The sequence below is a fragment of the Struthio camelus genome, chromosome 15 (genome assembly GCF_040807025.1).
Source record: "Struthio camelus isolate bStrCam1 chromosome 15, bStrCam1.hap1, whole genome shotgun sequence".
Taxonomy (NCBI): domain Eukaryota; kingdom Metazoa; phylum Chordata; class Aves; order Struthioniformes; family Struthionidae; genus Struthio; species Struthio camelus.
The window spans coordinates 4,202,450-4,224,496 of record NC_090956.1 but is presented as its reverse complement, the minus strand read 5'-3'; the positions used below and the strand labels follow the sequence as shown (position 1 = coordinate 4,224,496).

The window sequence follows — 22,047 nt, the reverse complement described above, 5'->3', positions numbered from 1 at the left end:
AGAAAGAAAAAAGTCACCATATTATAAAATACAGCAGAAGTCTGCATGGTACCACAGCCTTGCTACTAGAGGCTAGATCCTGTTGGCAGTCCTTAGAAAATGTCCTCACTCCTCTATACAAGTACCATCCAGTGATTAGATGTCAAAGGAGACAATTGTTGCCGCTAGCAAAAGCGGGCCGCTGCATTTTAAGTGTTTGTACTTCATTTTTCTGATCTTAATTTGTGACCTGCGTGTTGTCATGCTCACTATTCCAGTTAGATATTGCCAGATTCTGTTGATGGGGAGGAGGGGGTAGGTATAGCAGGCACAGCTCTTTTACACTCTTAATATTTTATTGACTAAAACTATGTATAGGCCTCTCCTCTGTCCAGCAAAACTTGATTTTGTTTCAGGAGTTATGTACAAGCAAACATTTTAAACTGAAGAGTTGACAGAACTCAGCTCACGTACATTAAGTTCTAATGTTTTTCCATGGTCAACATGCTGCAATTGGTAGTTACTCGGTAGCTTAGGTGTAGTTCAGTGCCTTGTACCTGTTCCGTTTCAGATGACAGTCTAAAAGAGCTGCAGTCACTGCTCCCTCAAGGATAAAATTGATGTATGCTTCTCTCCCTTTTTGCTTCTCCAGCCAAGTAAGTTCTCATCTTTTGCTACATTCACCGTTTTCTTATTTTTATTAGGGACTGGAGTATTCACATTTCAGCCTCATCTGTTTTGCAGGTTTGTCTCAGTTCAGTCAAGTGAAGGCATACAGTATGAAGCACTCTGTTTAACCAGAGGAAAACTGACACCAAAAGATCAAGCGTGTAAAGCGTTAACCAAGAGAGCCCTCTGAGTTTGACACCTGTAACTAGCCTTCTGGTGACAGCTTGGAGGAGGACTGATTCCTGTGGTCACAGGGAAACAAGGTCCAGCCACAGGCATGTAATAAATGATGCTTAATAAATGATTCCAAAAAGCTGCCTTTACGTGTTTACTTTTACTGGTGATTGCTTAATTTGATACCAAAAAGAAAAGTGTTAGGATGAGTCTCTAGATGCAGTACCTTTTTTCCACTAGTTTCCACGCTGCACAGACTGACGTTGAATTCCACCACTAAAGAGATCAAGATTTCCAGGGAGAAGTGGAGAGAAACTTTTCTGCGTCTCCGAATGGCCTGATGCATCACGGGCATGCCCAGGGAGCCTCATAGGCTTCTATTTGCACAGAGTATGATTTAAATTTTAAAAAGTCTATTTTAAATGGAAATTACTGGGGAGTGGTATACAGTAAGGACAGACCCAGCATTTCTCCGCTTGCAGTGCATGAACACCTTTCTGTTGTGACATGGGACGCAGAGGCGCGTAGGCTGGGGATTGAAATAGGACTGTGTACAAAACTGAAGTGTCGCACTGTATTTCAGGCTGCTACAACAAATTAACTGTTTAGCACTTTGCTAATGTTGCTGTATACTTGTTGCCTCCCAGCATGAAAAGAAAGCAAATGATTGCAATGAGCTTCCTTCCCAGTAGAAGTTACTATAATGTAAATGAGAAGCTTTCTTCTGCGTTTTGGAGTAAACGGAAGCGACAGGAAGCTGTTGGAAGGAAGATAGTTTTACATTAGATAGGGGAATGGTAATTTAAGAGGGCTCTGTGCCTGTCACCTACTGCTCGCTGTGCAGTTGAAAGTGATGTAGTGCCTGTTCTCTCCGGTAGCCTAGCAACTGCACCACACCTTCTCCTGCGCAGAGATGCTCAAGAGCCTTTTGAGCACTATCTGGTGTACTGCAAGGGAACTGCACCAGTTTTAATTGCCTCAGCATTGCCAGCTGATTTCCCCCACCGCTACCCCGGCCCCATGGAACGGCAAGGAAATTCTTTGTCTCAATCGAAAAATCCCATTTTTCATTCACAGTTGGCGTATTAATCCTGTTTATGTTGCAGAAGGGGACTGTGTTAAGTTAATACCAGAATTATGTATGTGTCTGAATCTTTCTCTTTTTTTTTTTTTTTTTGTTTACAGTAAGCTCTTGATTTAGAAGCAAGCATTCTTGTCTACTTGATGCTCTTTTTGTTTAGCACTCCTGTATGGTGGTAGTTATGTTAACGTTTTGGAGGAATACTCAAGGATTTGAGCATGTTTTTCTTCTCGCTTAGACTTTGCAAATGACTGAAAAGCTTTCCCCACTTCTAACCTCTCTTCTGTTGTGCAACAAAAGAGCTTTCCTTTAAGCATCTTGGTTTCCAAGCACAAGAAATCGTCTCTGGGCATTACTGAACGTTTGACTTAAGGTGTGATGAATCCTCTTATGCCAAGTTGAATTTTATGATATGTACTGTAGATTAATGTTTAACTTAGCTAAAAAAATGAGAGAGACAAGCAGTGTTCAGAGTTTCTTGTTAGGCTTGTTTTGTTCAGATCTCAGGTTTTGCCCAAAAAAAGGGTGCGCTAAGTCCACACTGAATCTCGCAGCCTGACTTATTCTGCCACTGTCAAGGCTCTTTCCCTAGTTGCCTGTCTTAGGAAGATGATTGTTACTGCATTATAACAGTATAAAAACCTTATTCTGGCTCTGTGACCTGCATGAGGGAAAGTCTTTTAAACTATTCCAATACTTACTCATGTATGCATTGATACTGAACCATACTGACCTGTCAGTTGTCATCATTGCACTTTGCTAACAGCTTGGGGAGAGGGGGTGTTTTTGGTGATGTATGGTAAAACAGCCATTGCAAAAGTAATGCTATTGGTGTTGCTGTACTTGGAGTTCTATGTTCTTCCAGGAATTTAAAAAATAAATCCTAGTATAATTTAGAAAGCGTGTGGCAGGACTTGAGTACGACAAAACTAATAGTCTATCTAAAGCAACGTAAAACTGTATACTTGGAGCTCTGCCTATACTGTAAATCTATGGCAATATTGTAAAAAAAACTATATAAAAATGCAGATAAACGTAACGTTTTGTTAACTCGATAATGCTTATGCGTCCCCTCCCCCTTCTGTCTTTATAGGTCTACGAGGGCTAATCAATCTTGGGAACACATGTTTTATGAACTGTATTGTCCAGGCACTTACCCACACTCCACTGCTGCGAGATTTCTTCCTCTCCGACAGGCACAAATGTGAAATGCAAAGCCCCAGCTCATGTCTGGTCTGTGAAATGTCTACGCTTTTTCAGGAGGTGAGTGCTGTTTGCCACCATAGGTTCACCTTTCTGCAGATGCTGGCTCCTTCTTACCCGAAGAAGGATTGTGCTCTGTTTGCAAATACAGAGGGAAAGCAACTTCTGTTTCGACTTGAAGGTGGCAAAGCAGAGCAGTAAAGATTGAACAAGACTATATTGTCAAAAATACCTGATTGCTGAAAATGAAGCTGTTGGTCGTTTAAGTCCTATGCTTACCTAAACAAGGGTGACTTAAAGTTGACGTTGAAATAATTAACAGTGCTGTCGGCTCTTCTGAGACTGATCTGCAGTCGTTAGTCTTAAAGCTGAATGTGCGTTTTAATTAAAATTACAAGTTTTAACTGGAAAATATGTCACAGGCTCTTCTGGTGGTAATGGGAGTAAGCATAAAGCAATAGCATGTATAGCATATAGTCTTGTGATTTAAGGCACTGGATTATGTAGGTCTGTATAAATATTTTAAAGATCTTGATTCAGTGTTTTTTAACAGGAAAAAAACATCTTTGCTATCTTGTTATGCGGAAACACATTAATGGGCAGGAGGATGTAGAAAAGTGAGTGTGTTGGTACAGTTTGTTCGTTGCATAATATGAAGTACTGTTCTTTTCCCCCTTCCTTTTTTTTGATTCAGGTGACTGGCTTTGCCTTTTGCCGTTCTCTGTAGGTCTAATCCATGTTGTATATGATAGACACAGTCTTTTCCTTAGTAAATAGTAAAAGAGTCTTATTAACTATCTTAGTTCCACGTGAGTAAGGACGACATGGCTAGACTTGGGCTCCTAGGTTTTAAGATATAAAGTAGGTGGAGAGGTCTGTATGCAGGGCATGTCTTTTGCTTATATACCGTCATGGAAGTTGACACAAACTGGGGCCAACCTAAATGATCTTTACTTTTGTGCTTTTCCACTTTAATTTTACTTCTGGGCCTTGTACCCCAGAGATGATTCTTTTTGGTTATTGCAGGTGAGTTAAAAACATGCAGAAGGTAAAAGTCCTCCTTAGGCAATCCAGTACAAAGTCGTTTTCTGATCCTACTCAGCACTCATGTCAATTTGCATTTTTCATGCGGCTTGTCATTCATTAGTTATACGTTACACTTCTTATTTTTGGATTTATTTTTCAATTATTCCTGAGTCTGTCAGAACAGAAGGTAAAAACTAACGGCAAGCATACCAATAGGTAGCAGCTGCAGGATGATTCAAACCAGATGTGGAGATAAATAGGAAAATATTGCTGCTCCCTATAAATAGGGAAATATCACTCTGCCTAGATTAAAAAATAATAGTTCAGTCATGGTGTAGAAATACCAGTGTCTTTAGGCTGGTAACATAGAAGTCTACTTGTTTTAAACAATAATTAAAAAAATAAAGGTGCTGTTACAATATTGAGCAATTTTGATGTGCTTTCATCAGATTGTGATGTAGATGCTCATCCCAGCGGTTATATAAATATCTTTGCATTCTGTTAGCACGTACACATTTAAAAAAAAAATGTTTGGGAAAGGAGGAAATGAGTGTTATGTTACAGACTGAGGGGCTGGAGAAAAAAGATCAAGGCTGTCTAGGCAATGGACTTTATTTATATTTCTGTATACGGAGCTCTGTTGATGGCCTAGAATGCCTTTTGCTAGACTCTGTACAAGCGTATTATAAAGAATGGGCTTTACTAGACTCCATACGAGCACATAGTAAAGAATCCAAAGTGGGGCTTAGATGCAGGGTTCACGTTAATTTCACGAAGAGTCAAATTCTTTAATTTCACATGCAACTTTGGAAATCCTGCCTTTTTTTTTTTTTTTTTTCCCCCTCTGATCAAAATTCGTGCCTACGCTTGGGTGAGTTCTAGTAATTAATGTTCCAGAAGGTTAGGATATGTGCATGAGGAAAGAGCCGTTTCTGTGATACCAGAATATGAAGATAGCACTACAGAAGTCTGTTTCCTTGTTTCATGTTATAAATACTATAGCTAAGTGCTGTAGGAGGACAGCAAAAAATAATCTAACCTCCTGGAAGTAAAACTTAGAGCTTAGTCCTTCACAAGCGGAGCTGTAGTGTCTGACCATCCAACTTAAGTATACTTCAACTTGCAAACAATAAACAGCATGCAATGTTTAAACTCTCTCAGCACTTTCACTATAAAACTCTCTCTCAATTAATTTGAATTTCACTGCATTCATAATTACAACCAATATCCTGCAATTTTGGGGTGGATTGGTTCTTTCATGTCCCAGCTACACGTATTTGTTATGCTGAAGAGTCCTGTGCTGTCTTTCCGGAGACGAGATTTGAGTGAGGGAGAGCTAACCAGTGGAGACTTCAGTGCTGCGACTCTTGAGAATTCCTCTGTATTGAATTACCTGGGAAACTTTGGTTCAGATTCTTGCTTTTAGCCAGCTTTCCCGCTAGGCTTAACTGATGTGGTCCTCTCAAGGCGTTTTATCCAGTGACAAACGATCGGGGCAAGGGTTAATTTCATCTCCCCTCCGCCCTCCTTTTCTGGGAGGTGTGATCTTACACAGATGGAATGCCAGGGGATCCAGGGAATCTCCGGGAGAAAAAGGATACTGCTTTGAACATTAAGCAAAACTTACCATGCAAAAATGAGTGCATTTTGCTTCTTCAACAGACAACGCTTGTCCCATTTTTCTAGTTTAAGATCGTTTAACTGTATAGGTTGTGTCAGTGGTTTCTTTGTGATAAATAGGGAGCTACAAAGTTCTTGTACCTTGAAGCAGATTGATGATGAGTAATGAGTGTCAGATGGTTTTCAGAACTTAGTTCTTTCCTAGTAGCTTTTCTTGCAAACATGCCAAGCATTGAATCTCTGGTGTTTATTTTAAAAATATATAACTGCATCAATTAACATTCTCATTTGTGCTGCTTTAAACCTGTTTCTCGATAGAATCATGAAATGAATTATGATGCATAGGAAAAGGAATTAAAAGGATTTGGAAACAGTGGTGAAATAGGTGGAGGGAAGGTAGAACACAGAGCCTGTTCATTGAGCCCTTTGGCTGAAAGGGTTTGTGCACTGCTATTTTACCTACTGGTATTCGTATTTACTTTTGCTTTGCCAGAGAGAATCAATTCCAGGATGGTCCACACCCTAAGGTTTATCTAAATCCTTTACGGAATGACCATTCATTGGGATAGGGTTAGGGGACCTGTATCTCAGTGTGCTCGGTGACTGGCATAGCAAGAATAGCTGGGAGAACAGGAGAGCGCAGTGCATCCACTCAGAAATGTAAAGAACAGAGCCTCTTTTTATTCCCATCATTACTCATCCTCATGAGCCTATCAGAGTGCACAGTACAACTATGTAGAGAGTTGAGAAGTGAGGGCAAAAAAAAAGACGAATGAGATAATTTATAGCTTTGATATCTTAGAGATGATACACTGTTGAAGTGGCCTGTATATAAAATAAATGACAACAAAGGTGCATAGGAGGAAAAGGAGTTTAAGGCCATATACATGGACTGAGGCTTTACTAGATATATAGTACTCTAATTTTCAGGTTTGGCTTGTGTATATTAAAACTGGAGGACTTCATGCAAGTTAAAGGAGTTCGATACCATATATTCAAGTGAATCATCTGTGTGGATTTGCATGATGGAATTTCAAGGTCTTGCAGATTATAATGGAAAATACAGAGTGTATGCCCATTTAGTAAGCCCTTTTCTCTAAAACGGGTATCGAACATATAGCATTCATGGATGTAAAACTGTTTTCCTAATTTCTTGAAACATTATTCTTTGTTAGGAAACCTCTAGCGGGCACTCTTTTATCCTGAAAGATGTGTGTATTCCCCACCCCCTTTATCCATTGTAAATTTTCTGTGTGTTTTGAAGTCTTAATTGGAAACCAATTTCTAAGAGTACGTTTTAGCTTCTGGAATTGGATTGGAGCCTAGGACCATATTTATGCCTATAAATTCTTGTCTAAAAAGCTCAGAGAATATTAAGTTGATATGTATGCAAGATAGAGTAAACATATCTGTTTGTTCACAAGGGAAACCTCCTTGCATTTTTTTTTTTTAGGAGGAGGAGAAAGAAGTAAGTTTTCTGTTATTGTTGTTCGTTTGTTTTAATCTGACTGTAATCACTATATTTTTGGTTACAATAATGTAAAATACAAAGTCTAGAATCTCCTAAATGCTTTGGATTCTTACAGAAGCAATCTATAAAAGCAACTATTTAACTGTTTAATTTGGGTTATGTGTAAGAATGGAGGCTTTGGATCCTGTGGTTCAACTCCTCCCCCCCAACAGTATTTAAATAGTGTTTTACCAAGCACTTTCTAATTGCATGAACTGCTTCTATCAAAATATCCAAAGTAGCCAACGAGCACTACTGAAAAGAATTTTAAACAGAAATTCTGTTCATAAGGATTCTGCCACTGAAGTGTTTTAAAGATGATCTGCACAGGCAGTTATTTATATTTGCACACTTTAATGAAAAGATTTCTATAACAGTGATAGATTAAGTTTTTAAAGGGACTTTTTTCCTTCTGCTTTTTCTCGTATTTTTGTGGATTGAAACAGCTCTGTTAGGCTCATCCTTCTAGCAAGAAGGAAAGGACAGAGCTGAAGTGGATGTTTTGTACATTGCAGTTAAAATACTGTCATTGCATCTGTTCAGATTCTTGTTTTGTTTCTGATATACTAGAATTGTGAAGCTTTTTCTTCCCCTGGATATTTAACAGCACTCTTACTCGGGTGTATTTCCAGTTTCTATCTGAGCATAGCCAGTAATTTGACAAAGCTTTTTGTTAGATTCTTCTAATCCTAATGAAGCGCTAGAGAACGTAAAATCTGCTGCCAGGTCTAGTGTCTGCAGTGGAGTAATTATGGAGAGTGCTGTTGGTTAAAATGACCGAAGAGCTCTGGGACTAATTGTAAGGAGTGACAGAACAGAGAAGTTTTATTGCTGCAGTTCCCTGAATTATGTTGAGCAGCAGCTGCGTCAGCAGATTTCAATTACAAACCACCGCTCCAGTCCCTTGGTGTCGTTCTTGTTGGCATCAGAGTTAACTATTGAACTTTTTATTTATAGAAGCATTTTGCGTTGTTTGGCTGCAGAGGTATATTTTCTTGTTTGGAAAAAATAGAGCTTGCAAGCAAGAAACTTCTTGTCAAGGAAGTGTACTAAAACCCTGTAGAAAACGCTACAGATGTGAGGACTAGAGGAGGAGATTGTACTGCCTTTTGTCTAGCTGTCCCTCAAAAGATAGTACGTTTTTTTTCTGTCTGGGTTTACAGCACAGTACCGGTGTTTGCAATGACGTAAAATGCTCAGAGACTGGGCAGAAGCTTGGGGATGGGGAAGAAATTCCACTTTTCCCATACCAGTGGGAAATTATATGTTACTTTTTTATTATTGTTTTACTTATTGTTTTTGTTCTGTGTATTTGCTGCTTACTGTCGTGTATGTTTGGGAAGAATAACTGAAAATTAACTGCCATCGATCTGATAGGGTCTTGGCAAAACATAATCATGGTGTTGCAGGCACTCTTTACTGGCAAATACTGCTTTGAGAGGTTAGAGAAGGCAAAATGCTTCACAAATTTTCCACTTGTTCAGAATTACCTCTTTAGTACTTAACTTTTAAAAACTTACTCAATGAAATACCAGTTTGACTGATACGTATTTGTATATTGCCTTGGAGAAATTTGCCACTGCAATTGGTCTGTTCTTGGTGGGCTGTAGACCTGTGATCCCTAATCCGGGTGCAGCCTGAAGCCTGGGCTTTGCTGGCTCGCTGCAGGGCCAGCAGGCGCATCTCTGCTTTGCTGGGGGAACCACTAGCATGGTGCAGGAATTTTTGAGCTGATAGAGAAGTCAGCTTGCTCAAGAAAGGACTACAAGCTTTAGTCTCAGAGCATGGATGCCAGAGTTGGCAGCAGAAGAGGCAGACCAAGATGACGGCAGACCCAGGGAGAAGGTGGGAGCAAAGAAGTTACAGCGTAGCCTTTGAATGGAAATGGAGAGGGGTTGGGAAGGAGCTAAACTTCAACCCAGGGAAGCAGAAACCAATTTTCTGAAGTGAGTCTTGGCTGTTTGTTTTTTTTTAACTGAAAAAAATAAAAAGGAAGAACTTCTGTAGGCAGGTGCCCATCCTGTTCTGTGTGCTGACAGAAGACCTTGCCTCCACCAGCTGTTTGTCACCACTCGCTAGTGGTCTTTCACATCCCAGTTTTGCTGACTGAATAATATCTGCACTCCCAAATTTGTTTCAGGCAAAGTCAGCTGGGGCAGTGCCAGTCACTGTCCTAGCCAACCCTTTGGATTTGGACTGAAATAGATGAAGAAGCAGATGCAGGAGCTAGTCCGGGACCAGAACCCTGGGGCTGTAACGCCAGCGCGGGTGGTCACAGACAGCTCGGGAGGGGAAGAGGAATGAAGTGATGTCTACAGCTCTGCAAACAGCTGTGCTGAGCAAACTTTTGTTTCTATAGCTTTGGGCTGCCTTAGTTCTACATGGCTGTAGACCTCTGTGGGGGCTGTCTTGTTCTGCAGTGAACGGCCAGTGTTGGTGTATGACTTCTATCCTGCTCACTGTTTTTTCCATATAGACAGGACTGTGCACAGCCACTGGCTGCAGAAAGTTACCCTCTCTTCGTTCTGGGGCTGCATGACAGCTGTCCTCTAATGTTCTCATAGTGTTTGTCCTAATTTGTGGAGATACATGATCTCTGAATGGTTTTGCTTATCTCCTGCAAATGCAGTATTTTTAAAAAGGCAGTGGTATCAAAAAGGAAGTTTTGAGTATTGTTTGTTGCTCACTGTTTAGGCTAATCCATTACAAAATGAAGACGTGTCAGTGGAAAGAACTGAGAAGTAATCAGTTCCAAAATGACTTCCTCGGTAGTCTGTGATAAAAAGCTATCTACGTATTTCATTATTAAGGTCATCAGAGTTAAATGGTTTAAATTTATTTGACTAATTGCACTCATTAAGTTTTTAATAATTGAATGCGCTGAGGCTGTGTAACTTGTTAACAGACATGTCCTTTTCTTTGCTTTGAGCAGTTTTACTCTGGGCACCGATCTCCTCACATTCCATATAGGTTATTGCACCTGGTATGGACTCATGCACGGCATTTAGCAGGGTACGAGCAACAAGATGCACACGAGTTCCTCATTGCTGCATTAGATGTGCTACACAGACACTGCAAAGGTAAGGCTTGTAGTGACTCTTCAATCAACAAGGAATATTGGATCAAAAAGAGGTAGAGCAATCTCTTCTTAAATAAAATGCAGTGTCTTCCTTTACAGCAGTCCCAGCAAATTCCTTTTCCAATGTTGGGTTTAGAGGTAAAGATTAAAAAAAGCAACCTTTTCCCCTCTACTGTCAGGTTACCTAGAGTTAGGAACAGCCAAGCCTGTATATTGGTTTGAATCGCCAGCATGCCCTTCTCTTACTGGTTGCGAGTTGGTGTCTTTTCTTTTAAATTGCCATTCTATTTCTATTTATACTTGAGGTAGTTGGAACTCTTAGTCAGCAAGTCATCAAAGGCCTGACTAAAACACCATACAGAGGACGCTACGGTTGTCTTGCTTAACAATTATTCAACTGTATTTGCAATGTGCAACAGGTTACAGAACAGTGAATAATAGAATCTTGATATCTTGTTTTACAACTTTGTATATAAAAGTATATAATTGTGCAGAACAGTATTATTCAGTGCCTTGCTTTTAAGGATAAAGTATCTAAGGCTTAAATAAATGTGATTTTTTTTTTGTAATATCGCATGAAATTATGTATTTAATGTTACATGACTGAACTAAACATGAACTGAAAACGTCATGATTTGCCAGTGCTTGATCTAGCTTTATTCACTTATTTAGGTATGAAAATCTTTATTATGCTTGTAAGGAAAAATAGTAGGACTGATATTAACAAAAAAAAAAAAACGCTTAGTCACTAAAAATAAGCTTGAGAGGACTCAGATTTCCTCCAGCGCTCTTAGAAGAAGCAGTTAAGGGTTAGTTTTGTGGCTTACCAGAGGAGACTATCAATGGGAAGGCTACTACTGCTTCTTTGAAACATTTTAAAGCCTTACTTTTATCTTTGAGGTAGCCTTACACCATGACAGATGTGTGTGTTCGGATTCATAATAGGTCTCCTCCAAAAAGAGTCCTTCCAAGGTGAGGACTATGTACAGCAGTTCTTTCGTAACTTTTAATGCCTGTCATTTGACAGTCGCTTACAGAAATTCAATAAACTTCATGAAATAAGTCTTGAAGTATTATAAGGAATAGAAGCTATCCAAATATTGATCTTTTACTTTTGTTAACCCTGAATAAACAGTCTGCAAACAGAAATACTTTTTTGGTTCCTGTAAAGTTTTTGAACTGTTGATCTAACAGATCTTGAAGCTTTTTCATCTTCTGATATGAGGTGATGTTCATATTTCCTCTGTGCTTTTAGAGATTAGTCTATGAAGGAGGAGTATTTTCTCCTCAGAACTTTAAAGAAAAAGCTTTCAACAATAAATAAAAGTCTCTGCACTCTTTTGAAACTGATAAGGAATCTGAAAAGACTTTTAAAATGTAGTTTGGCTTTAAATGAAATATTTATCTGATATATTGTCTGGAATTACTAACAGAGTCAAACTTGCTCAACTGTTTCTATGCTTTTTGAACTATTTTGCCTCTCTGGCTGAAACAAAACTGAAACGGATCTATCCTCAAATTGTACAAATGTTGCATGGATATCCTAAAGTTTGAGCTACTTGCATGAATGTAACTAAACTGTTGCAGTACTACTAGTGGGAGGGAAGGCATCAGTGCTAGATCCTTAATATCTGTGAACCCACGTTTTTAAAGCTCTGTTTCTGAATAAACGGAGAGAGTTTGATTAAACTGCAGTAAATAATCTATGCCACATCAAGGTAATTTAAAAGAAGCGGTTGAGCAGTTACGTGGGAACCAAACCAGTTCGTATGAACCAGAATTTCAAGAATGGTCATGATAAACCACTTCTGGAATGAACTGGTTATTTAGCTTTGTAATGAGAAAGTTTTCCCATTCATCTACATGCAGACACACATGTGAAGTGTATATATATATATGTGTAAAAATATTATTGCTAATAGTGAGATTGTGTCCTCAGGCTACAATAAGCAAATAAAGCTTCCCCATCAATATTAAATATTCAGTATACTGAATCAAAAGAGCTTTGAAAAATCCCAGTTCCATACTGAACAAGTTCTACCATCAAAATATGATGACAGAATAATAGTCATGGGAAAATTTCTTTGTCCAAGAGCCCCAGCTTCTGGACTTTGTGAGTGATCACTAAGGCTTCAGGCATCAGAGTCCTTAAATGAAAGTGTTCCTTTTTGGTAAAAACTGTATAAATACCCAGTGTTACTTGTTTGGCTGAGATTAGCCATCTATCCCTTTTCCATTCTATTTACTTTGCTTTCTAGGAAGTGCCCTAATGCAAGTCAGAGAAAGCTGTGAATAGTCTCATTATTGATATCTGTCATTGCCTAACTTAGGAAAAATATATGCTTGTGATGTACATTAAAAGATGTATTTTTATACTACTGCATCCTACCAAACAGAAAATCAGCTGCCCTAAGATTCACATTTGGGCTGACCCAAATAGTTGTAAGAGAAACTGTACTGATCTGTGGATTGATTTGGGTCCCTGGCTGGTGAGCGAGGGTGAATTTTCACTTTTGCCTTTTCCCCATATCAAGGGGGAAGTGGATAAGGGGATTTTTAGGGATGTTTAGATAGCTTTCAGACTATATTCCAGGGCAGTTTTGTTCAATCACTTATTATACAGGATTATTTCCAATGGAAAATTTGTAGAGATCCAGAAATAAGATCACTGTAAAACAGCGATTGACGGATCCTTTAGCATTAGGCCATGAAACTGCAGAAGGTGGTAAACCTCACATCATCCCTTTATGAGGGACATGCGGAGGTGTGCACACACTCCCTAAGACTATCAGGAGCCTTTTTTTATGCTGGTTGAACGTATACTCTGTTTTAGTGGCCTCTGTGAAGCCTTAGAAAGACAAGGTACCTTTATGATCACCTATGTAAACCATGTCCCAGGGGTGATAGTTCTTCCTTGTGCTGGCACTGTCGTGTTGCACAATGGCATCTGTGCAAAGCATATTTGAACGCTTAAAGGGATCCTTTATGCTGCTAGAGTGATATAAAGTGTTTCTGAATTAAAAAGGAATCTGTTATGCCTGAGAATCTCAAGCTTTCATTCCAACAGCTGGGGAAAGAAGGATTAGCTGGAAAGTATGCTAAGCTATTAATTATTCCTCTTTTCTGCCCTTCACTGAAGTGTGCACAAGGTATGTCCTTAGAAACAGACTCAAAGAAAAAAGCAAGAAACCATCTTGAATCTGGATTATTTTCCCAGCATTACTACTTTCTTCAGTTTTAAAGAATCCTATAAATGACATCAAGTTGTACTTTCATTTTGTGCTATTCCAGTCTCTTGCTGGTTTGATTAGTGCTCGGAGTTCTGCAGTGTCATTGTGTTTTGGCATTTGTTGTCCTGCTCCCTCAGGAAGCTTCAAAATGAGATTCAGAACTGACAGATTCAGATCTTAGCTTTTTCACCAAGAGTACTGCTAAACAGGCTTGCTATTTAGGTAATGGCCACCTTTTCTTGTATTTGGGTCTCAGCAGTCATCTGGACTTTGGCATGTATTGACAATAAATTTCTGATTTTGATCTCTAAAACGCATCTGCATGACAACTTTGATTTTCAGACTCTGACTGTTTGTGGATTATAGAAGATGCAGAAAATAATAATCAGGCTTTGATCTGTTTTCGCTTGATGTGTTCTTAGACTGTTTTGCTGAAGAACTGGTATAAAAGAATACCCCGCTCTGTGGGTGAGATCCTTCAGGAGGTCCAGGGCTTTTAATCTGTTAAAAGAATGTAAATGTTCTACAAACTCCTATGGCGGGGGAATTCATGTCATCTAAACATTTTACATTTCTACTAACAGCGTGTCTCAGCGTATTAGAATTTGGAGAAACTTAGATCAGAATCTTGTTTTCTTGTTTGGAGCTAGACTGCTATTCAAAAGTTAATGTTTAGCCCAGTCAGGCTGTCCGTAAAGATGTGAAACCACTGGCTGTGTATTTCTTTTTATGCAAGAGCAACCACAGTCAAGCAGTAAAGGACAAGAGATGTGCATTTGTACACAGAGATTCAAAAAGCAAGGTAGATAGGTGAAGTAACGCTCTATTTTGGTCCTAAATTGTATTCAGCCAATATTATTCAAGTGTTAAAAATAATAATAATAATTTAAAGCCAATAATTACTTTTATCTTGTTTTCACGAAGCAGTTTGCGCTCCTCTTTTACAAGGACTGCTGTAAAGCAAATCTGAAGTCCTGTGCTAGGTATCAGGACAGGAAAAGAATGCTGTGCTGAGGTTCAGGAGTAAAACGTTACCGTGCTCTGAATTCTGCATGATATTCTTATGAACTGGTAAAGCATGTGTTTGCAAAACATTTGTCTGCTATGATGCATACAAATTTCTGTGTATGCTTCCTGACTATAAAGCCTAACAAGCACATGTTCCAAACACTGGGAATTGAAGTAAAGCAGATAAGTCAACATTTTTGTCTTTGTTTGATAAATATTCCCTTTAAAAACTAGCTAGCTTTTTTATTTTTTGTTTAAAATAAATAATGAAGTTGGGACAAAACATTTTTATTTTTATTTCAAAGCTACAAGTAAAGTTAAAAAGCAGTCAGTCTATAGCTGTCAATACAGTAGTTACTGAAGGCTTACCTTTAGTAGTCTATCAAGTATTCCTATACAAGGGCAAGTGAAAATGCTTAGGCACAGTAGTCATTTCTCTAGTGCGACTTTTTTTTTTTTTAATTGCATTTAAAATTTGAATCCAAAGTTTTAAACTCAATTTTGTGCCATCTGTATAATCAGGTTAATGTCTACCAGTGTATTTTCATGTGTTTAGTCTTGTGCTGACGAGTCTCTTGCAAGGAGCTACTGATTTTCGTACTATGAATTATGACCAGCTTAAAAACAAAACCTATGAAAGTAGAATCTACTTCGTAAGGCAGAAATGTTGAAGAGAACCTGAGCTTGAGGACTGCAATCTAGCAGCTTCTAGTTCTCAGCTGCATAATATACCTCCTCTCAGCATCTGTTACATATTGACAAGCGTGAGTAGGTGGTAATCTTACTTTTTTTCCTCGTCTCCAACCAAATGTCATGGGAAATAATGTTGAGTGGGTAATGCCCTTCTGTTTTGCTGTGAACAAGCTTGCAGGATATTCTTTTGAGACCCCCTCATCACTGATCCTAATTGACTTGTATAATTGGAAAGGGAGTATTCTCTCTCTCCTGTAGGCGGAGGTGGCTGGCTGTTAAAGGTATGCAAAAGGTGTTACCTGGGGACCAGGGAAAATCTCTAGAGGCTGCATCTCTGCTTCTGCCCCCTCAAAACAAAGTAGAGGGAGATAATCGATTTCGAAGGGTGAGAGTATGGGGATGTAGCTGTTGCATGTAGCTTCTTTAAATGGGAAAAGTGGAGCTTTAAAAACAAGAATTAAATATCTTAAACTTTTTTTTAAAAAAATCCACATGTAGCCTTTGTAGCTTTTAAGTTGAATGTCTTGTACGGTCTTTGTCCTGTACGCTCAATTCATTAGATTAGCGTGATTTTGACCTTCTGAAGCTCTTAAATTCAGTAAGATTCAGCTGAAATTCTGACCAAAAATTGTCTAAGACTGGGTCTGATAACTTCTCCAGTTGACAGCTCTTACATGTGAAATATAACTTCACAGCGTTTTGCTCAGGAGCCATGTTAAGGAAACCATATGCTTTTCTTCAGGATTCAGACAAGACTTTCTAAAGCAAGCAGTTGAGTGAGAGCCTTTCTGAGCCATGTAGATTATAAATGACTGAAGTGGCCCGTTGTGGCTTAGTAGACAGCACCTATATCTGTTTTTTCTGCATTTACTATCAGTTGGAAACTTTGTAAGCTATGTAGCATCTTTCAACAAACTTTATAATTTCGTTTCATTCCCTCTTATTCATGTTGCAAGAAGAGTCCCTTAGGCGCAAGAAAAGCTTTATCCTGTGCCTTGAGTTTGCTTAGGTGGGTTTTTTGGCACACTTGACTAAAAATTCTTTGTTTAACTTCTGAAACTGAAATATTCCTTGTCAAGTTAAAAATATTAGGAAACATGGCAAAACTTAATTCTATCTTAGCAGTTTCTGTTATAGGATATCGGAAGAGATCTTGAAATTTACTTTTCAAACTAATTAATAGCCGCTGTGAAATAGTTTGTGTGTGCATCTCTGTCACAAAGCAAAACTGGTTGCATCTACCCGACATAAGGAAGTAAGTATAACAGTCATAGAAATCAAAGGAAAAAGTGTTATCACTCCTATTTTACCTATGGAGAATTGAAGGAATATGCTTCAAGAAACTGTGCAGAGGAATTGTTGGTTATTTTAACGCTCTGGTTAGTCTAGGAAAGCTGAAATCAACTTAATCTCTGCGCTCAAATCACAGAAATGAATTGCTGTGCTCCGGAGACCTGCAACGGCAGTTTATAATGTTTAAAAGATAGGTATGCGTTCATTGTGCCCCTTGGGAAGTTAGGAGTTGTCAGTGTCTCAAGGAAGAAGCTGGAAGAAGACGCAACTTGTCTTCCGGCTCCAGATAAGGGCACCTTTCATTTTCTTAGTGGTGGAAACTTGAAAGGAAAGTACATGTTTCTGTTGAAAGAATAGGATGCAGACAACAGGGTGAAGGTTAATGGAGTCTTAACAAAACTCCTTCCCTTACTCCGCCATCCAAAGTTGACAGTGACGGAACTAAAAAGTAGGGTTTGCTGATGCTTCTCCTCTGCGTTCATTTAGGAAAATAACGAACTAAGAATACCCTGCCTAAGCGGAAATTGGTGCTTCTGTGGTAAAGTGCTGGCCAGTTGTTTACATGCAAATATTGCTCAGTGGCCCTCTTAGTGAAGTCGAAACAGTCATTTTCATTAACCACCTCGGCAATTCCTTTGTCTTAGGAACTGATCTTTATATCAGTGCAAAGCAAACCTCTGTAAAGGGAGACAGGGCTGTCTCATGACAAAGGTGGGCAGCTGATGTGGCTTAAAGCTTCGCCCCTACAGGAGTAATAAACTGGGTTTACTTACCTTCTGACTATCTTTTACATTTTGCTAGGAGTTTTCTTTTCTTTTTTCTTTAATGCACAACATTTTTCAGGGTTACATATTGTCTGTGTGAACTTGCACTGTTTTTATGACTGTGTTATAAAGAGTTACTGGAAACACCGTATAAGACAAGCCACTATTCACTAGGAGGATTTTTGACTTCTGAGTCTGTTTGCCTTTCTCCAGGTGATGATAACGGGAAGAAGGCCAACAACCCCAACCACTGTAACTGCATCATAGACCAAATCTTCACAGGCGGACTGCAGTCTGATGTTACTTGTCAAGTCTGCCAGTAAGTGATTTTTTTTTTTCTCCTAGTTTTGTACTCCGGTTTGAAGCTATAAGCCCTCTAATGCAGCGGTGTACTGTATATTTCTTTCCTAAACATCAATAAAATATTAGCAAGATTCCAGTGAGACAAGAACTGTTTAAATACAGCATCAGCTAAATGCAATCAATTATTAGGTAATTATCATATAGGAAGACATACCAAAAAAAACTGCTTGGAAAGTGCCACAGGCATATGAATGCTAACTTTTTACTAGCCTCTAAAATGTGACTTCCAAGATCTCTTTGGTTTTGAAAAAGTATGTAGCTGCCATTAGATTTGTAGAAAATCTTGATAGGCAGCCATATTACTATTTTCCTTCAATTATGAGCCTCAGGTATCGTCAGGAGAGGTTTCCAAGAGGTTGATGTTACATAATCTCAGGTACCAGCGGGTAAATGTTTTACAAGAGTAAGAGAAGTTACGTTTGTTGTTTTATTCTGGGTACTGAAGCAAGTTGACTTCCATCAAGACGTTTGGTGTTGCCACAGTTCAGAAGTCGGAGTTCTTGGGTTTTGTTCTGATCTTGCATTCCTTATAATTATTCACACTGTCCTGCGGACGGGCTGTTGTGCTCATCTTGTTTAAATCTGCTTTTATTCTCAATTTCCTGGAGAGATTTGCAGAAGATTTGCTGTAATGAAAATGTATGAAATTCTGCTATTTGCCTGGTAGAACAACAGAATCCTTAAACGGTAGTAAAAAAAACTTGATGTATCATGACACAATATCAGCATTCAAGCAACGTCAACAAAAAGTTTTCTTTTGAAAATTCACAAAGTTTTGCACAGATGAATCCGAACAAAAGAGTGAGGTGTTGTAGGCTTTATCAGATCTCCTAGTCAAAGACATTAGTCTTTACAGGAAGAGAGAATTCAAAAAGCAGATGTAAAGAGTACAGACAGAAAATGCTTCTGAACTGGGAGCTTAGATCCCAGTGGATGCTTGGAGAAAAGACTCAAATCAATAGAGGATAAAGTTGTGAGGGGCTTTCTCCATAGTCTCGCTGACTTGTCTTCAGCAGTCTCATAGAGAAACCTGGTCGAGAACATGAGGTGGTACTTGATGCAGTTGTTATTTGGCCTCTGAAATTCCACATGCTGTAGGAGATTCTAATATGAACTGCAAGGCCTAAGCCTTCAGTGCGCTGCTATGTAGCAGAAGTATTCAGCTTCCATTTTTCTAAGCACGCTTAGGCACGATGTTCTATGTCTTGAGCTGAGAACCACACTTCTGAACTAGTTGGATTGCATGTAGCTATTACTATAGGTGTTAGGCTGTGTTTGCTGGTCAGTAGCACGAGCAGAAGCTCCGTCTCTGAGTAACCCAGCTGGTTCATTCTGAGTCACTAGGCTCCAGGAAGCGTGAAATGTGTTAAACATATTTTGCATTCAGTATATAAAATAAATTTCCTAAAACATGTGGCTTTTAAATATTCGGAAAAGTAATCACATGTGGAAAAGCTCTGGTGCAACTGTTTGTTTTGTTTTGTCATATCTGAGTGCCCTCTAGGGGTGATGTAGATCCCATGGTTGTTAAATATCTAGTGTGCCCCCGAAAGTGAGAGAGACTGTTGTTTTACTTTTAAATATGTATTAAACTGTGTTCCTTTTCATAGTGGTGTTTCCACAACGATAGACCCATTTTGGGATATCAGTTTGGATTTGCCAGGCTCCTCCACCCCGTTCTGGCCGCTGAGTCCGGGGAGTGATGGCAGTGTCGTAAATGGGGAAAGCCATGTTTCAGGCACCACCACTCTCACAGACTGCTTGCGAAGGTATGAAATGGGGCAAATAAAACTTTAGCAGGGTGAAAAAGAATCTGGCTTCATTCTGTTCTCCATGGGTGGCAGTGAACTACGAGAATAAGTAATATTTTATGTGTGTGTGTGTGTGTGTGTGTATGTATATGTATATATATATATAAAATGGTGGTATTCTTAAAATACTATTTTATGCATATTTCAGGGTTTTGCATGAAACAAAGTGAAAAAGGAAAGGGTTCAGAAAAACATTTGGCCTGATAAGAAGCAATCAAAAGCAGTTGCCATGTGATGCAAATGGAAAATAAATTTTACATTTTCTGCTGTCAGGCAGCATGGGTGTACATGCTTAAACCACTAGTGCTGTTGTCTCAGTCTCCCTGTTCTTGGTTGGTTTTGTCAGCCAAAACAAAAAACAAAAAACAGTTCACAATGCATTTAATATTTATCTAAATTATGACACAATACCAAGTGTGAATCTGATTCCACTCAAAGCAGAGACATAGGTAAGCTGCTGCCAGCTAATTTGCAAGATGGCAGAAAAAATTAAAGCCATGCAGTTTCCCAAATTAAAAGATAATTCCGAGCAGAAAGCTTAGGCAGCTTGGAAATAAGGTAGCTGGAGATAGTCATGCCTTCATATATAGTTAACTCAAAACTTTTAGAGGATCTGAAAGTCATTCTCTTAAGGCAAATGCAGGTAGACAGATATTTGTCTGAAGAGGAGGTTACCTGTAGCCTGGAGCAAAGCCAATCCTCCTGAAATAATGAAAATTAATAGCATCTGATTTCTAAGAATCTTGTTACTTGTAAGATCATGAATTTTAAGAAAAAAGGAAATTAATATGAATGCGAAATAGTTAATGAGAGAATGGAGATTTCAACAGATGCAAAACCAGGCAAATTTTCTTCAAAATGGCGATAGGTAGAATCATAGCGTACAGATGATGGGGAAGGAGAGCCATCCAGGTTCAAAGATACCCTCAAAGACTCTTGATTTGGGAGCAGAGGGGAACTCTAATGGGTAAAGAGGATGGGGTTGCTTTTATTTTGGCAACCAAAAATTAGTGGACAGGTTGAATGTCAGATTCAAACACGGAAGGTGTATAACTTCTTGTCATCCACACTGTGATAATACAACTTGAAGCCGGCTTGAAAAGGGAAGGATTAAGCAGGAATATGACAAGAAGAAAGATGTAGGCATTCCTGACAGAAAATTTATGTAGGCCTTTTTACAGACATAGGAAGAAAAGCAATGAATGATGGTACTTAGACTGGGGAAAGGAAGTATTAATGAAACGAGCGTTTCTTGGTGAGAGCAGTCCAGGAAACAGTGGTGATCATTTAATCTGGAACCTGCATTGGCCATAAGCAGCATGAGGCAGGGTAATATTGGTGGTAAGAGTTGATACCATGTTGTCCTCATGTCCTTGGAGCGTGCACTAGCGTGAAATGTTCAGTTATGTTACAAAGTATTTTATCTCAAAACTCCTAATTGTAAAGCAATCTCTGGGGGTAATAAGTCTAAACTTGAAAAAGAAATTAGCAGTCTGTCCTTCTAGCCTTTTATGCGTAGAAAGACTCACAAAATGTGTGAGGGGGGATTTTGCTTTAGTGTATTGTGAGAACAGATGTACAGTATATTTTCTATAAGCAATTTCCTGTTCTGTAGTGTTCTCTCTTTCCTATAGAGCCCTCAAGCAGTGTCCTGTGTGAAAAGAGGTAGTTTAAGCTGAATTTTGAAGGAGATTTTTCCAGTTGTCAATACTGTTGATTTTTTGAAAATGAACTTTTTGTTTACTGCTCTCTTCTATCTCCAAGTTCTGACCTGGTCCTAGAGGGCTACAAGCTAGAAGAGCATTCTGTAGACTAGCATGCAACTGAGCACAGAAGTCTGTGCTTCATAATTTTCATATCAGTGTTTTTGGTTTTGGAAAGAAAAGATCTTTGCTGTCTTGTCTGAAAGTTAGCTGTTCTGTTGTAGGGTATGAGCAAACATTTAACTCCTTTCTCAGTCACTGATGCATTTCGGGGCAATGTGCCCAAGTAGAGCAGTGATAAATGTCTGATTTGGCTCTCTGAACCATAGCACTTAACATTATTATAGGTGTTGGGGGTTTTTTTTATTTTCCAAAACATCACTTAAGCCATAAACTTCATCCCTTGTGGTACCAGTGAGCCACAACTAAAAGTGAAAACTGTTTCCAAGGTGTGTTGAAAACCATCTGATCCTGTTGTGCTTCGCTTTGCTTTTCGATGTTTTTCAGGTTTACAAGGCCAGAACATCTAGGAAGCAGTGCCAAAATCAAATGTAGTGGTTGCCATAGCTACCAGGAATCTACCAAACAACTCACTATGAAGAAGTTACCCATTGTGGCCTGTTTTCATCTCAAAGTAAGTTCGCGAAGGGCAGACGGAGCAGAGGACTTATATTCCTCCTTGAGGGGATGAGCTAAGTTCCTGGACATGTCTTCTGACTTTCACAGACTAATCTTTTATGATAAAAATTAAGGTAAAGAACAGTTTGCATGCTCAGCTAGATTTTCTATTAAGATATTGCGATTGCATTTATAGTGTAGCCTTGCTCTGGGTCTCTGGGAA

General features: G+C 39.0%; 1 protein-coding gene across 14 annotated transcripts in view; it reads left to right on the top strand.

The window, feature by feature from the left end:
* The window catches only part of USP22 (ubiquitin specific peptidase 22), a 114,015-nt gene that overhangs the window by 83,146 nt on the left and 8,822 nt on the right, over nt 1-22,047 (top strand). For all 14 annotated transcript variants that reach the window (XM_068907863.1, XM_068907860.1, XM_068907867.1 and 11 more), the window contains 5 exons: nt 2,997-3,166; nt 10,195-10,342; nt 17,543-17,648; nt 19,303-19,461; nt 21,714-21,840. In XM_068907863.1, the coding sequence (XP_068763964.1) occupies nt 2,997-3,166; nt 10,195-10,342; nt 17,543-17,648; nt 19,303-19,461; nt 21,714-21,840 (710 nt within the window). The remainder of the gene's footprint in view (nt 1-2,996; nt 3,167-10,194; nt 10,343-17,542; nt 17,649-19,302; nt 19,462-21,713; nt 21,841-22,047) is intronic.